This window comes from Rosa rugosa, chromosome 2 (genome assembly GCF_958449725.1).
Source record: "Rosa rugosa chromosome 2, drRosRugo1.1, whole genome shotgun sequence".
Taxonomy (NCBI): domain Eukaryota; kingdom Viridiplantae; phylum Streptophyta; class Magnoliopsida; order Rosales; family Rosaceae; genus Rosa; species Rosa rugosa.
In genome coordinates, this window is record NC_084821.1 from 43018802 (window position 1) to 43036073 (window position 17272).

A 17272-nucleotide genomic window follows, 5' to 3' on the forward strand; every position below is an offset into this window, starting at 1 on the left:
CAGAGACATTGCCTAAATCCCTAGAGTCCAACTTTACCTCCACCTCATTGTCACCTCGCAACTTATAGCACGAGGACAATTTGGTTACAATATACTAAAGAAATGCACAATTCTAATTGAGATACGACTCATACGAGTGGCAAATTTTCAGCTGGTTCTGGGATTAGAGATATGAGTATAGGCAGTTGGGCACAAATGCTTCAGCTTCAGAATCTTCTTCCGATTAAGATGGTCACAAGTGCCCACAGTGCTCCTTAAAGGATGTCTTCATTCTCAGAGACATCCAACAGTTTTGGTTCAGATCGTAAGCATTTCATTTCCACACATTTAGAGGGAGTCTAATATGGTACCAGACCAATTTCCAAGTTGAGGTGAAAATGTCGTTCAAAATTGTATGTGGTGTAATAATTTTCCTCATAGAATTGTAAATTTTAAGAATCTGTATAAGAGTTCTTACTGTTATTTTCAAGTTCAAATTCCATAAAAAGAAATCAAATTTTTTTTTTTTAAAAAAAAGGGGTATACATCAAATTCCTTATTGTAAAAAAGAGTTGATTGCTATCTATAATTTTCCATTTTCATACAAAAAGGGGAAGGGCATAACAATTCACAACTATGTTCTTATGCCTCCCTACTTTCATTGCCTTACCTAAAATAAGGACGCCTGCCTAATTTATACATGTTGCATGATATTTCCCTTTCCCGCCGAAAATATACATCCACCAGTCAAGAGGGAGGATCAGATTTCACTTCAACAGAGGGCTAGTAAGACATCAATATCTCTTCTCATGTGGCCATCCCTTCTGAAAGTCCTACTTGAAACATCTTGCTGCATCATAATACCCCAGTTCTGTGAGTTCAGTTGGACAAAATCGGATCATCCCAACTCTTCCAAAAGAAACAACCATGACAAATGGAGAGCTTAGAAGCCTTAGATAAACCAAGCTACAACCTTTCATTTTGAACTCTGCATCTCCTTGTTAAATTATGAGCTTCCCGTCAATGCACCACTCAGGGGAGTGCTTAATAACTAACTACATAGACTATGTAGCTTGATGAGGTATTAGCTTTCATTCTTTAAAGTCTGCATGCAAGTAATTTCTGAGTGCACTATTTATATTCTTAAAATCCGACTTAATTTGTAAACCTGCAACAGATATCAAGAAACACATGTCAAATTGTATTACTTCATCATCACAAACGTTGTCAAAGAGAATTTGGTCCTTTTGATCCTAGACAGTATTAGTGATACCAGAAACAACAGAGCAAAAAGCAAGACTGGTTAGGACTGAGAATACAAGAGCACAAACCTTAAGATGCATCAGGATCCATAAGTCTTTGCAAAGATTTGAACAGATTATTTCTTAAGGTCACAGAACACATCATTTAATATGTATCTATAGACTACAGTAGATCAAATATAGTAGCAGTTTATGAGGTTATTTACAATTTAAAACAATTCAGGGTTGTTTAGAAGTCTACTTTTTTGGTCTAAGTGGTTTAGAATAGTTCTTCTATCCTTTAGTCATCTAAGTACAAAAAGAAACCCAACCTATAAGCCACTTATCCCCAAAAAAGGAGAGAGATACTGATAAACAAAACCTAAAGGAATTTACAAACCTGGGCAGTCCTACTAGGCAGAGGAACTTCTAAGCTGTTTTGGAGGCCATCACTTCTGCAAAAACCAAACACAGAGCTCTTAGATTGATAGTAAAAAAAAACAAAAAGAATTGAACAAAGGAACCAACATTCAATGCTAACGCGTATACAAATGTAAAACACAAGAAAATTTTGCAAAGGTAGTGGAAGAGTAAACAAAGTTGGTGATTACCTTTGGCTAGTAGTTGTCCTAGAATATTGGTCATCCTTCAAAAGCCCTTGACCTCCGTACTTCCTTTCATCCGTATTTAGTACAAGCTGTAGCCACAAAAATCCAAACACATTCATTTGCTTTAACCATTGGAGTCCTTACATACATATAAATATCCATAAAGGCGTAAAGACTAGACTATCTAGTTTCTAGGTTCATAACCATGAATCCATGCAAATAAGGCAGCACACCGATATAAAAGAAAACATACAAAATTAAGATTTGGAACTATATTTCTGACATAAAAGTACTAAATGCTGTTTGCCATAACCTACTTGATACTCTCCAGCTTCTTCTACACCTATTCGGTATCCTTCATAAGAATCTGTTGGATGAAAGTTAAATACGAATAGAAGAGGCCCTCTTATGTAAGCAATTACCTGTAATTAGCAAAAGAGTATCTTGATCAGTAAACAAAAAAGTTTTCTCTCCAATGCATGGAAGCACACAAAGTAAGTGAATGGAAGAGTCACCATACCATGCTATTGTCATTCACATGGTGAATGCTGGGTAAAACTCTTGGAAGTATTCTTTCATTTTCATCCAACTTCATCAAGTCCTAGGACAGAGGAAAAATGGAAATCATTTTGCTATGATGTCAACGAATGTCTTCCTCACTCAAAAAACAAAGAACTTTTAATAGTTTATAAGAAAAATCCCCGATAATAGAAACTTCAAGTTAACATCTTAATTTTACAACCAAGAGGTGAACAGAATAATTATAGAAACAGCAATTATGGAAGAAATAAAAAATTATTAGGAACCTAAACAACTTTTAGCAACTTTCAACAACAGCTAGAACAATTACAGAGCCAGATGACACAGAAAGAGAGCCAGAACAAGATGTAGCATGTAAAGGTAATAATATGGAAAAAAATTGTTAGCAGTTGATACCTTATCGAAGGTAAACAAGTTGAGATGCAATCCCTCGTTGGCAAGAAGATCCCACCTTCGGTTGGCAAGAGAAAATGAGAAATTGTTGCTTGGCATTGGGAACTCAACCCTCTGGAACATGAGACGATCATTAGTCATATGAATAAAATTATTGAACTTGTAGGGACAAGTAACCTCACCTCTGGATGCCCAAATTCATTGCCCATGAAGTTGAGATAAGCACGGCCACCAATTGTCATGGTAATTAATCTGATCATCTGTCTCAGTGCCCAAAAATGAAAATATAAATGACAAGAATGAACAAAAACATGTCCTGAGATTACAGCTCAACAACCATACATGCACACACTACATGTTGAATGTATTGCAAGTGTTTCCTAAACTGCAGAGTGTGTACTGCCTACAAACTGCACCTATTTCATACAGATGCAGATTTATGCATAGAGATAACTAATTCCTCAATCATTTTGCGGAAAGCTGATTACAAAAAAAAAAGAATAATCAGGAGCAACGACACGATATTTGTGTGTGAGCATTTACATGTGTGAGAGCGTATATGGAAGTAGAACAGTGGAGACAATCTGAAATTAGAATTTGCTTACCAAAATAATAGAAATATATTTATACCTAGTGGCACATGGCATACCTTGTGCAAGGAACAACCTCTGAGCAATAATTTCTCCTTGTCAGGAGAGCCCTCCCTGATTTCACCAAACAGTATCTCTGCAAAAGATCTCCCTCCAGAAATTGACTGATTGCAAGATCGTAAACAGGTTAAAGCGTTACATCAAACACAAAAAGTTTAAACCAAATAACATGTAAGCCTAGAGTATTTCAATAAAGTTCTAGATGGTTAAGACACTGAAAGGTTGATACCTGGTTATGATTTTCAGCATACATGAGCATCTTATCTGCATAATTTTTGTTGCCCATTAATGTACTCACAATCTGCAGAGTGGGTTGAACATAATGAATGTTGACTTCATGGAATAGGGACAGTGTAAATCAAGGAAAAAAGACATTAACATTATGAATGTCCACTCAATGTATGACAATCAAATGTACAACCTTACTCATGCTCCAATCATGGTCTGGAACATTCTCAAGGAAAGATGACCACATCTCTGAGACAGAAAGATTGACACAATAATCAAAGCCCAATCCGCCTTGAGAGATTGGTTCACATAGACCTGGATAGAAGGTTGCCTGGAAAATAAATCAAACTCTAAATCTTTGTAGAAGTCAGAAAATACAATACACAGCACCAAGTAAAACTCTGAGAATATAACTCTCAAATATTAAAAAAGTTTGGAAACTGAAATAACTAACAAGGACAGTAATGTCAATTTAACAAAAAGAAAAGAAATTAAAATAAAATAAAATAAATAGTAGTTGTTACTGTAGGAGACTGTTTTGGTTAAGAAACCACCCACTTTCCATTTAAAAAAAAAAAAAGCAAAAAAAAAAAACACCCAATGAAAAATGCAGGTAATCACCCACGCACATGGAGTGTGGGCACATGCTAGTGTGTGTGTGTGTGAAAAACCAAAAAAAAAAAAAAAATACCCAATGAAAAATGCAGGTAATCACCCACGCACATGGAGTGTGGGCACATGCTAGTGTGTGTGTGTGTGAAAAACCAAAAAAAAAAAAAAAAACACCCAATCTTTACTTCAATACCAAAACTAAAAAATGTAAATTTTGTAGAGCTAAGATAATAGGATCTGAAATCTGAAGCTCAGTGAAGCATATATGATATTATTATTTTATAGCTCACAATCAGCAAAAAAATGTGATGCTAGTTTCCATTACTAAACAAACATAAAAGATTAACTGCTTACATCTTCAGCAATCGTTATTATATCTGGGTGGAGAGCATGAAGTATTTCGTTTGCCAAAATGAGGTATAACAATGCGTCCCTATCAACATATTGATTGCAGTACCTGACAAAAGAGCAGGATTATTCTTACAATCATAGGCTCATAGTTAGCCTAACCATGAGGTATGGTGCTAAAGACTCAAACCAGTTGAAATATAACAGACTTTATGAGGATGACAATGAAATAGTCATAAAACCCCAGAGTCTGTCTTCCCTAAGAAACTATCTAGTTTCCAATCAGTTATGCTCTGTCATCATTTCAAAACCATTTTTCCTTGTCAACGAAATACCGCGACCCATATAAACCATAAAAACAAAACAGAAAACAATATGATTTAATTATATAAGAGCACATGCTATATACTAGCTTGTTATAGAGTACGGATGTTGACGGAATTCTTGCAGATCGAGCAGGTTTTTATTAGCTAAAACGGTAAAGTGAGATTTCACACTTAGGTGTGGTAGAACTTGTGAAAAATTTCACTCTTTCAGAGCCTTTGCTTCCCACCGAACGTATTGATAACTTTTTCATTAGAAAAGAAAATAAGCCACTCTTGGAACCCAAGATGCTTTTGTTAAGCCCAGGACAATCTAGCAGTTATAAAATTGAGAATGTGGTTTTATGTATGCAATTATTGAAGTTTCAATTGATGCCTTACTCCTCCATGTCACCGGTAAATGAAGCAAAACCATTATGAGTATAAATCATTGATGAGAGTGAATGGAACTGAAAACCATCAACTTGGTACTCCGTGATCCACCTGTTCAAAAATTGTAATTATTAAGCCAAAGATAGCACGCTCAATTTGATAAATTTAACTTCCAAATAGCAAAGAATAGCGTATAACATGGTCCTAGTTTACTGAATTAAGCAGGTACATGATCATTTCAAAGAAGCAACTCCACTAATGTCAGAATTTGAACCATTCTTTGAGCTTCACACTTACCAGTTCAAATTCGAGAGAAGGAAATGCAGAACATCCAGATCACCATATTTAAACATTCTGGTACCCCAGTGCTTGTGATGTCCCCGTTTGCCTATTTAAGAAGATAATGTCAATATCATGAAATGGAGGGCCCAACATGATATATGAATATGAGAACAAATGCCAGTGTTGTTAAAGAGAATAATTCCACATTGATTAGCTACTGCCACTAATACCAGTACAACTATCAAATGAACGTATCAGCTAATAATATAAGCTTGCAGGTTGGATGTTTCTGAGCCGGTGTTGAATTTATTCAGAGAGGTGAATGCTAGCTGCCCTGTTCCCAGGGGGTGCTTTTCTCTATTGATTAAAAAGCATAAGATTTTAGGGGGCGAAGAGAAGACCAATGTTTTGTGGTAATGCTTGGTGCTTGCTTATTTGGGTCATTTGACTGGAAAAGAATAATCAAACAATTTTTTTTTTTTTCAGAAGCTACTGAAATTTATCAACACAGACAGAAACATACATTAGTAGCAATAAGCCATCTTCCAAAGAGCAAAAGCAAAGAAAAGCTCTATCAAGCCTAAGAGATAAGTTACTATCAAGGAAACACAGACTTCCAGATTACACTTCTTTATCCGACCTGGACATGACCAAGGGTGTTAATGATAATCACCAGTAGTTACGTGTGATCCTTAATATAAGTATCATGTGAACATTACCACCTATTGAGTTGAGCTTTGGGGCTGGAAGTTCAATCGTTACGCATGTAATATATAGAACCAATTTTCAAGTTATTGCATGAGTGATGATGAAACTGGTTAGCCACTAAGTTGATTAAATATGGGGATCCAAATTCCAAAGCCATATAAGTTTTAATTTGGAAGATAAGTGATCTATCTTCTGCGTAGACTACTGGTAGTCTTTTCTATTGTTAATCTTTTCTTATAAATACTTTTCTGTTATTTGTGAGTCTAGTATTATTTTCTGAACTTGTTTCAAAAAATAAAAGTAATAATCTGGTCTCAATCCCTAGCAGAGAACCTGATCAGATCCAACCCACTCTCTATCAAGTAATCTCACTGCAGTCAGTCTCGATGTTGAGTAATCAGAGTCTATATGGGTTCCATATCATATATCAGTATGGCACTATATCCAACCTGACCAATGTCCACTTCTAGAATTGGTAATAAAGATGAGGCACTAGTAATATAAAGAAATACCAGTGTGGAAGTAGCAGTCATTTGTTCCATCAAAGAGCCCTAATCCAACCATCTCATCTGCAGCTGAGTAGGAATGGACAATCTCCAAGAAGACCAGCAGTCCTTGTCCTGTAAAGGAAAAAAAGGGTGGGTCCTGTATGTAAGCTTTACTAAAGCAATAGTCATGGAGGAGAAATTTTTTGAAGAAACACATCATTGATGCCAAACTAGTCAGGAGAGAGCACTTATTCATGAATCTTATTCCGTACAAGAGCATAGATTCAAAATAATTATTATCTAGAGGCTTATATCCACCTGCCATCAAGGTGTTTCATTTGTTTTGCTAACTGTTTTCCTTTTCTACAAAATTATAGACTCAAAACATGCTATGAATTAACGTACAACTCTATATTATTGATTCACTCTTTTAATGAATCATTTAGAACTTACAAACAAGACATGAATCCAGCTATTATGCAAAAACACCTTACAACATTAAGTGATCATGCTTTCTAGATCAACTTCAGTATGTGATGCAATACAAAAAGAATATTTCAGCAGTAAAATAGATTTTGCATAATCTGCACAGCCAAAGTCGCATAGACACCATAAAGTATGAATAATATATTTGATGGTTACTGAATGAAATAAATGGAATAAATGAAAAGTGATAACCATGTGCTTCATCAACCAACCGCTTGAAATCATCAGGAGTGCCAAATCGGCTGCTAACAGCATATAAATTAGTGGCCTGAAATTACAAAATATTGCTTGATCATATTCATAGAACCATCATACAAATCAAGATTACAAAATATTTTCTGGCCTAATGCCTCTTCTGCTAAATAAAACAGGAAATAGATGTGTCAACATGCAGAAATTTAAAAAGATAAAATTGTATCAATATGTGTAATTTGAGAATAGAAAAGTGGAAGCACTCACTCTATAACCAACAGTGAAATAATCTTTGTGCTCAATAACTCCAATCAGCTGAATTGCATTATAGCCAGCCTCCTTTACATGAGGAAGAACCTACAAGAAGAAAAATAAAGAGAAAAAATGAAAAATTTGTCTGCCATATAAGGAATAAGATTTAAGTCCCTAGTTACACAATCCAGGAATAGGAGTTGCCTTCTCTGTGAAATCACTGAAAGAAGATACTTTAGGCTCTGATCCACTTATGCCAACATGACATTCATAAATGCGCAGGGACTTTGACACTTTAGGGCGTGCATTCTTCCATTTGTATGCAAGTTCTGGGGGTGGTTCCCAGTGGATTGCAAAAGCTTGTCCTCCATCTGCGTCTGAAGGTATTAAACAAGGTTCAGATGAAGAAATGATACACCAATATGCCAATATAATATATAATATACACGACAAAATATTATGAATAGAATGATGATAAGGCACCACGAAAGGATAAAAGCATGTGATGGCTAACAAGACAATCGTAAAGCAACCAAAACAGTAGGAGGGAGGGAGGGAGAGGAACCAATGAGAGCAGCCATATAGTCTACATAAGGCCTAGGCCAGGATTCTGCGAAGCATGTCTGTAAATAGATATCCTATTTACCTGATGCAGACTTGATGAGAATTCTTGCACATTTTTAATGAAAAAATTACAAGACAACAAAAAAAAAATTCTACATAAGGACTTTCAAAAATTGCATAATGCTGGAGGACCAATGACTACCTGCTTCCACATAAGTTGCCCAAGCAGGTACTCGTTCCAGTGGCCCACTAGGAGTATTAAAATAGACCCTGTACTTGCTCCCATGAGGAATGCACGGCCTATACTTTTTCAACCATGCCTTCCTTCCTTTACGTGTCTCGAACCAATATGGCAAGGGAGGCTTCTTTGCTTTAAATTTCTCTTGTGATACTGGATCAAGTACAACATTGTAAATGTCATACTCTTTTCCATTGTCAATCACATCATAAGAAGGTAAGTTACTAGGCGGGTCATCTTTATGCTGTTCTTTCCACGCTTTATATCTTGTTTCTGCATCTGGTATTTCTTCAAGTTCCTCTAACGTTTGAGGTCCATTAGGCCCAAAAATCTGCTCATACAACTTTGCTGGTACTTCTAAGCGGTTTTTCAGAAACCGGTCTTCTCCAGGTTCCCAATACTCATCATTTGCTTTCTTAAAGACTTCTTCAATGGTAACACCACTGTCACCTTTATCGTAATCATCTACATAGTTATACTGTTGAAAGTACAGCTCATCTGGTTTCTCTCCATTCCTCAACTTATCTTCAAGAATGATGAACCAGTATCCATAGTCATCATGTCCAAAATGACCCTCTTTTGCACAGTTCTCTGTGGGAGACCACCCATTGAAATCACCAACCAGTGCGCAGTAGCGAGCACCTGCATTTCGCAAGCTTATCTTAGACATATGATCTGCTAGATGTAAAGTCCAGAAAACAAGGTATTTGATTTATATAGAAACATTACGAAATTATAACAAAGACCAGAGAAAATTGTCTTTCTTCATGGTTCAAATAATTGGTGACTAGTCAAAGACAAGCTGGCCAGAATGTAATTCAGACAGGAAAAAAAAAACCATATAAATCTATAGAAAATGAATTAACAGACGAAGAGGTAGAAGGAAAAATAAAATAAAAGAAAAGCTAGTCATCTTGATTTTATCGAGGAAAATAATTGGCTAGGGGATCAACATTTAGAATCACACTGACCATAAATTGGAAACAAGAAAAAGAGTTTAGGCTTATATCAAACCTGGAGCCCACTCCATATAATCCTCTCTATGTTCTGGGTGTCGATGCAAACCCAATATCTCATATCTATAGGAAAAAGATAACAACAGCAATTACAACCTGAACTGGTAAATTCAAGTCTCAACCAGCAATGTAGTGTCAGCTATATTAATATTTTATTCTTCTTCTTTTTTTCAGTAACCAAAAGCTATTGATACAAGATAAACTGAGGCTATCACATGGACAGTTTCACAATGAAAATTAGTTCTTTGGTCATTCAAAATGTGAATTCTACTTACTAAGACTTAATGAACAAAGCAACAATTAGACCAACAGACCTATGCACTAAATTAACATCAAAACTAGAGGTTAACGAAAACAACCACAGATGAAGGGTATCAAAAACCAAAAGTTGAAATGAAAAAAGAAAGGAAATTTGGGTTTGGAAGAACAAACCCAGAAGACATATCCCTGAGGTTAATGTGCCGATTTAATATTTCATCTGTCAGGTCCTTCAAAGCTTTATGTCTGCAATATAAACCAATGGAATAGATATAAACAACAGCTCACAGTAATTCTTACTAGCATAAGATAAAAGCCCTCCACAATGTACTACAGTAATTCACTAAACCAATATCTAAGTATCTCAAAGCTTCAAACTTTACTACTTTCGCATGTTGTAAGATCAATGAAGTGAGAATGGGTCACCTTTCACGGAGGAACTGAGCAAATTGCTTATGGGAGATGTCGAATTTGGAGAGGAAGCCAACTGGGTCGACGCCTTTGTCGCCGTCGGTGAGGGTTTTCTTCTTCTTGGGGGGTCTTTGTTGTTGGTGGGGTTGACCTGTGGCAGAGCAGCCTATCTGGGTTTTCTTCTTGATAGGAAAGGTGATTCTTTGAGGTCTGTTTGGGTACTGGAATTGGAGAAATGTGAGGTTGGGGTACAGAGTGAACTTGGTTGAAAGTGAAAGTGAAGCAGCCATGGTGAAGAGTTGAGGATGGTGCAGAGAGAGCAGAGAAGGGTTGGGATAAGAAGGCGGGTACTGGAAATTGCAGAAGGGGTATTAGAGAGGTTTATGATGTGTGTGATTTCTGTGGGCACCTTCAAGTCCTATTTGGACACCCCGGCCACAAAAGGTTTAAATATTTTGCATTGGCAACATTACCCCTTCACAAAATGATGAAAATTTTAGATTTTTTTTTTGAAAAAAATCAAAATAGCCGAACTGCAACTAACATTTCTCATGTTTGTCAATTTATGCTTTTTATTTTAGATAAATTTAATTTGCAGCTAGTTAGTTTAACAGTTACAGCGAGTTGAAAACTTAGTTGTTATTTGTACCACAATGGCGTGCTGGCAAATTAGACTAGATGAATTATTTTTCCTTAGAATAGCGAGTTTGTTCTGACTCGTTTTAGGCTTGCTTTCCGGCGAGCGTCCCTTTAGACTTTAATGAGTTTAGTATTGGCTTAGATAGGTTTATCCGATTCATCGGATTCTTATGTAAGTGTATGTTAGACTCTGGCCTGTTTTCATGGCTTTGATATCTAATAACATCAAATCCTATTAAAAAAAAAACAGTTACAGCTATTTTTTTTTTAGGAGAAAGGAAGATACATTCATGTGATTGAAAATATCATACAACCGTACAAGGTTAAGTTAGAGAATTTGAAGATCACCCATTATATTCGTTGCTCAATTGACTACAACCAAAGTCAGGCTACCATCCAAAAGGATGTTGCAAAAACTAAAATCCAAAAAGGAAAATGCAAAATTAAAATCCAAAAGGAAAATACCAAAAAATTAACAACTAACAACTAAGTTTATTCTGACATAACCCTAATTCTCCGCATCTGCCTTGATTAGCTTAGGGCATAAAGACCATCTGGTGTACCCCTCCACCTGTCAATGCAGTGAACAGCCTCGTTGTAGGGTCATGCTGAGACCAAAGTGCGGAAATTAAAAACTCCCTAGCCCATCACTGCCCTAGAATGGAAGTATGGAACCACTGTTCTAAACATCATGACGCCTAAGACCCAATGGTGTACGTCACAATATTCAGCACAGCCACAGCACCGTACTAGGAACAGGTACAAGCCAAGAGCAGGACAAGTCACCTCCTAAAAGACCAGCCCAAGTGAGAGAGAAAATAGGGGAATTGGACCCGCCTGAGCCCAATTCACTAGTCCATACCACAGCCCAGAAAGCAAGAGGCCCACTGCCTAAACCCTATCGTCCCCATCACCCGTGCCGGCCAAATCTGGTCATGTCGAGAAGCCACCATCACCCATCACCACTCTGGCGGGCATCTGCGCCCTTCCACTATCAGGGCAACCGGAAAGATCCCCACCTTGGTCGGTCTTGGAAAAACTCAAAGCCCGCTGGAATCAGGTCAGCCTTGGGTTGACTTCGACCGAGCCAGCTACGTTGCCGATCAAGCAGAGCTCGCCGCCTCCAACCCTGAAGTCGCTGTTACGACCGCTGGTCTAGAGAGCGCCTTGGATCACCGTCAAAGCCGCCACACTGCGTGGAAAAGTGACTTGGAACCGACTGCAAACGGATCGCTAGCGTTGCCAATTCACACCCGTTGCAGGGAGAGGGCAGCCCCACCCTCTTGCTTCTCTAACCGGAAGGAACGACGCCGCGGCGTCCTGCAGCAAACAGAGATCCTTCGGGGTTCACCGCCGCTTGCTTCACAAAACCTAGGTTTCGGAATATTGCTCTGTGAAGACCGGAGCCTGATGAAGAAATGTTAACAGTTGTAGCTAATTTCATAGCTAAAAGTGAAATATAGCTGGTTAGTTTTTGAGTTATGCTCCAGCAAGGTAAGCTAAATCTGAAGTTAAATTAACTTGAATGTTAGAAAATTTAGGGTGTGTCCTGTAACGTTTTATGAAATTATTTTTGTAATACTGGATTGTAGAATGAAAACAGGGAATTAAACTACAAGTTTTTAAGATGTAAATACATGTTCGGCACAAGTATTTCAAAATTTGAAATATTAAAAACATATCTATCATTTAAAAAAAAAAAATTGTAGCTCTCAGTTTATACAATCTGAAGCTCTATGTTTTTTTTTCTTCAGTAATCATGAAAGATTGACTATTTTGTTTGTATTGATCATGAATCCTTTATTGGTTGTTATGAGCTTTTAAACAGAGTATTGTGAATGAGATTGAACAAGAAGAACCAAATCCCTCAATTTTGTTTATAAAATATATCATATGAAATTGCAAGCTCCTGAATCTTTAGTTCAAAACGATAATTCAATCAAATGTCTCAACCTTAGTTGTTAATTTCCCTAGCCCATGAGATAATCTAATTATATTGAAGCATAAAATGCCGAAGCTTTCACCCTAAATCATCCATATAAATTAGATCTGACACATGAAAGAGGAATTTTCTAAATCCTTTCATTCTTCTCCACTGCATGATTCTGCAAGTTTCAATTGATTGAAAAAGATGGGGAAGAAGAAAGTTAAAACAACAGATAAAGTAGATGAGATCATGAGAAGAGAGGATAAATCTCAATGGAAATTGTGGAAGAGAAAGAGAGAAAGATCGAAAGAGAGGAGAAGAGTTTGTGGATCTATGTGCTTAAAAGTAAAAAAATAAAAATAAATCACTTTCTCTAATTGCAGGGTGGGTTGTTTTCAGGAAACAAGGAAAACGTCAAAAAGTCATTTTCCATATTTATTCATAATTCCTGAATTATTTTCTAAAATTTGTTTTCCCTGTTTTTCAAATTTAATGCACCGAAAGCAAATTACATAAGTTTTTGAATTCGTAAAATAAAAAATAGTATCGCAAAATGATACCGAACGGGCCCTTAACTTTTAGTTAAATTCTCTCTCCTCTCGAGCTAAATATAGCTAGACAATTTAGTAAAGATTAAATTTAATTTTTGTTTAAATATTCTACTGGAGTAGAATTTTATCCTAAAATTAGCTAAATTTTAAATCTATTTTGAAATAAGTAGTCTGTTTTTTTTTTTTTTTTTATTGTTCAATCACACGGTAAATTAGCTAAATTTTAAATCTATTTTGAAATAAGTAGTCTGTTTTTTTTTTTTTTTTATTGTTCAATCACACGGTGTCCTCAAAGGCTTCCTAGGCCCAGAGAGGGATCTTGTCAAAACGCTTCCTCCCCCTGGCCACCAAGAATATATTGGGATTTAACTCCAATAAGCGTCGGCGGGATTTGAACCCGGGTATGGGGGTTCCACACCTGGAGGCTCTTACCAACTCGACCACCTGTGGTGGTTAAATAAGTAGTCTGTTGGAGATGCCTTAATCGTCAACTTTTAGTAATTCTATCGAAATTTTCTATTTAACTAATCTCACGTGTTAAGCACATCAGAGCATCTCTGACATATTCGTAGTTTCCACCTCAGTTACTGGAAAATGTTTCAAACATTCTTCATTGATGAAGTGAAAGCATGAAAATACCGTGTTGGAATGAAATATATGAAAATAGGAGAAATGATAACTAAGGTCATTTCAACACGTGTTATATTAGATTAGGTCATCTAACAAAATAATTTATGTTAATTCAGTCCATCTCTTAGCAATAATAACATATGTTACAATTTATGTCATTGTTTCTCTCCAATCTGACACCAAAATCTCAACATGTTACGATCGATGTCGAATAATTTTGTGCGCGCGTGCTGCTTTGAAAATAGTATCTTATGTTATAACTGAATCAGTGATGACTTTTATTTGTTAACCATTTCTTGCTTAAACCTGGTAATTTGGCTATAGAATAGATTATTTGAGTGCTCCGCATTGATTCGAATAATACCTGGGTCATTTACCTTTTCTTTTCATTAAAACATTGGACTTTGTATTCTCTAACTGCTTATGCATCGCCGTCTCGAATTTCACTTGCAGTTTATGAAAGCCCTGACGTTGTGCTGGATCCTCTGAGACGAGCTTCAATTGCTGGAGGTATATAACTTGAGAATTAAGAGTTGGTTACTAATGAGTAATGCCGCTCTGTAAAGTCTAAGTCATAGAAAAAGGTCTGTTTTTTTTTTTCTTTTTTTTTTCTGTCTAATAATGTTTTTGTAGTGCTTTGTGCTCATGGTGGCTGGAGCAGCTGATACAATGTGACAGCCACCATGGCTATATTTATACTAGTGTATTGTTAAATTGTAACCTAAACCAGATGCAAGCTAGCATATAGTTGTATAGACTATAGACAACATATAGCTTACATACTACTTCGTTGGATGCTAGCTCTCTAGTATCTCATGGTATTATTAATGGGATCAAAATGCTTCTGGTGTACAGTATCACGAATTGGCAGCAGAAGCTTTCTACTTGATGGCTATTGTCTTTGACAAAATGGGAAGACTAGAGGACAGAGAAGAGGCTGCGCGCAGCTTCATTTAAGAATCACATTTTGGCCCTTGAGAACCCTCAAGATGAGGAAGATCCTCTGATCGACATGTTTTGAAGGACAACATTGATGCATGTATATTCATGTCTCTATAGATTAGACGCTTTTGAAGAACAGATATTTTGAGGACAATTTTATTTAGATGAGTCAAGTATCCCCGGGTTTTAGGCCTTTGGGCGAGATGATTTCTCACTAGCAAGGACAGGTCATTTCTAAGGATCTTCCAACCTTTTGGTACCCTATTTGGGATTTGCTTCTGCAAAGGGTTGTTTATCTCTAGCAATTATGTCTAGTATTGTATCATCTGATGATCATATCTTAAAGAGTTGAGACCAAAACCACTTTTTTGACCAAAAGTCAAGTTTAGTTATTATGTGTTAAGCTAGGTTCTACTCTTTGTCACTCAAGTGAATTGAATTGAAGCGTCTGTTTTGTCATGGCATTGTTGACATCACTTTGCTGGGAAACCTAATACATACAAATGCTAGCATACAGAGTTTGCCAGTGTCATGGTGATGACTTATCATCCACGTTGATCATACTGTTTACTATGCCAATACATGTTTTATAGCTTATATTTTTATCTATTCATTAATTACAGCTAATGCAAACAAAAGCATATTGTTTCCTGTTCAAACTTGTGGAATTGCCTTTACGTACTCATGGTTACAGTGACAATCCATATCCTGTTGATTAAAATGAAACTCTAATCAGGGTAACATGAATTCGGAAAAATACGTAGGGGAATTATATGTTATTTCTTTTTTTGGATGAAACCTCGACGAAACGAGGAAAATTTAGTACAAAGTCGCAATTCCACTGAAAATTAAGATACGTTATATAGAGAATGCTACAGAAGTTTGAGATTGTCCTGGACTAAATGGATTTGAAATGACTCGTTCCAAAAGTTTCCTAGCTAAGCAAACAGAAGGGTGACCTGTATAAACATTGTTGGTGAATATAGAGTAGGAAGACAGAAATTTGCTAGAGTCCACAGGCAGTCAGGATCATGAGTCTGCAGTATTCATGGAAGACTAACTAGTTCCCTAATCAACCAGTTAAGAAAATGACTTGCTTTGCTAAACACTAGCTTCACCTATCTTCGTTCTTTAAATGTGGCACAGTGTGATTGAAGGTGGCAAATAGTATCAGACAACCAAAGCCAAAATTCCAGATTTGTTATGTGACACCTCAGATGTGGACATTGAGGATAGCTAAGTGCATTAATCACACATCACTTTTCTAATGACTTGCTTTGCTAAACACTAGCTTCACGTACCCATCTTCATTCTTGAAATGTGGCATAGTGTGATTGAAGCTAGCAAATAATATAAGACAGTCAAAGCCAAAATTCCAAATTTCTTATGTGTTACCTGAGATGTGGACATTGAGGATAGTTAAGTGCATTCACACATCACTGTTCTAATGGCATTTCCATTTCTGCCTCATAAAACAAGTAAATGAGTATTAAACTCCCCTTTCACTACTTGGTGTCCTCATTTGTTTATTATTCCTGATTACTTGAAGCAGAATAAACAATTATGCAGTACATATAATTGATATAATATATTAATATTTCATTTCTAAATAGTTGGCCGCGTATCCCGAATGCTCTTCTACCCCCTATATTTTACTACATACAGTGTTATATTTCTACAGTTATCTTCTACCCCCTTGAATTGACCAATGTCTACATCTGCTTCCATGTAAATCCAAACCCTGGCATTTGCTTTGAAGTTTGATGGGTCATTCTCTGAACATGAGATAGAGTATGATTTCAGTTTGGTCAATATGGATTCCCCCGTGAAGCTTTCTTTTCTTATATTTTACAAACCAACATCAATTTCAGCATCTGTAATTTTTGTGTCTTATTCTGTTACCACCACCTTCAAAACTTAATCTCCATTGTTAGCCTTAATATTTATAGCTCTTTGAGGCATCCGCTTTAGCCTAATATCTTGGAGGTGAATCCTAGGCAGGCAGCTAAGACAACTAAGTAGAATTGTAAGAAATTATGGGGAAGAAAGTAAGCCAAACATCAGCGAAAATATCTAAGAAAGAGAAGAAGGAGTTTAACAGTTTGATTAGACTCTTGAGGCCTAAAGTCTACATCACTGACTGCTCAAGCTTCAAGACCCTTGTGCAAGACCTCACCGGCAATGGAAGCTCTAATATCTCAATCGCTACTTCCTCATCACACCCTCAGCAACAGCACAGAGTACCAGTTGTAGATGTTGATGAGTATCAATTGGTAGAGCCTGAAAGGAGTACTAGTGTTAGTAGCGTGGATGTCTCAACTGATGCATCATTTGATTCTTCCGAGCTGTGGAACCAAGAAATGTTTATGAATGACCAAGAATTAAACCAACTGT

The 17272-nt window shown here is 36.6% G+C and overlaps 1 protein-coding gene across 3 annotated transcripts; it reads right to left on the minus strand.

Annotated features, from left to right (window-relative positions):
• Positions 1-481: 481 nt before the first annotated feature.
• LOC133734143 (1,4-alpha-glucan-branching enzyme 3, chloroplastic/amyloplastic) lies at positions 482-10587 on the minus strand. Of its 3 annotated transcripts, none has more exons than XR_009858106.1 (22): positions 10205-10587; positions 9953-10024; positions 9519-9583; positions 8469-9146; positions 7907-8079; positions 7718-7807; positions 7451-7526; positions 6797-6904; positions 5592-5682; positions 5304-5405; positions 4606-4708; positions 3833-3970; positions 3641-3712; positions 3411-3515; positions 2944-3021; positions 2765-2875; positions 2349-2429; positions 2146-2250; positions 1832-1917; positions 1621-1675; positions 953-1147; positions 482-829 (listed from the first exon to the last, which is right to left on the minus strand). XR_009858106.1 is itself a non-coding variant. In XM_062161776.1 (21 exons), the coding sequence occupies exons 1-21, from the start codon at positions 10477-10479 to the stop codon at positions 1115-1117; spliced, it is 2697 nt and encodes an 898-aa protein (XP_062017760.1). In that variant the 5' UTR covers positions 10480-10587; the 3' UTR covers positions 482-1114. The 3 variants fall into 3 exon arrangements, 1 of the variants encoding a protein (XP_062017760.1); XR_009858107.1 differs by having other exon boundaries at positions 482-850; XM_062161776.1 differs by having other exon boundaries at positions 482-1147.
• Between the last annotated feature and the right edge of the window lie 6685 nt (positions 10588-17272).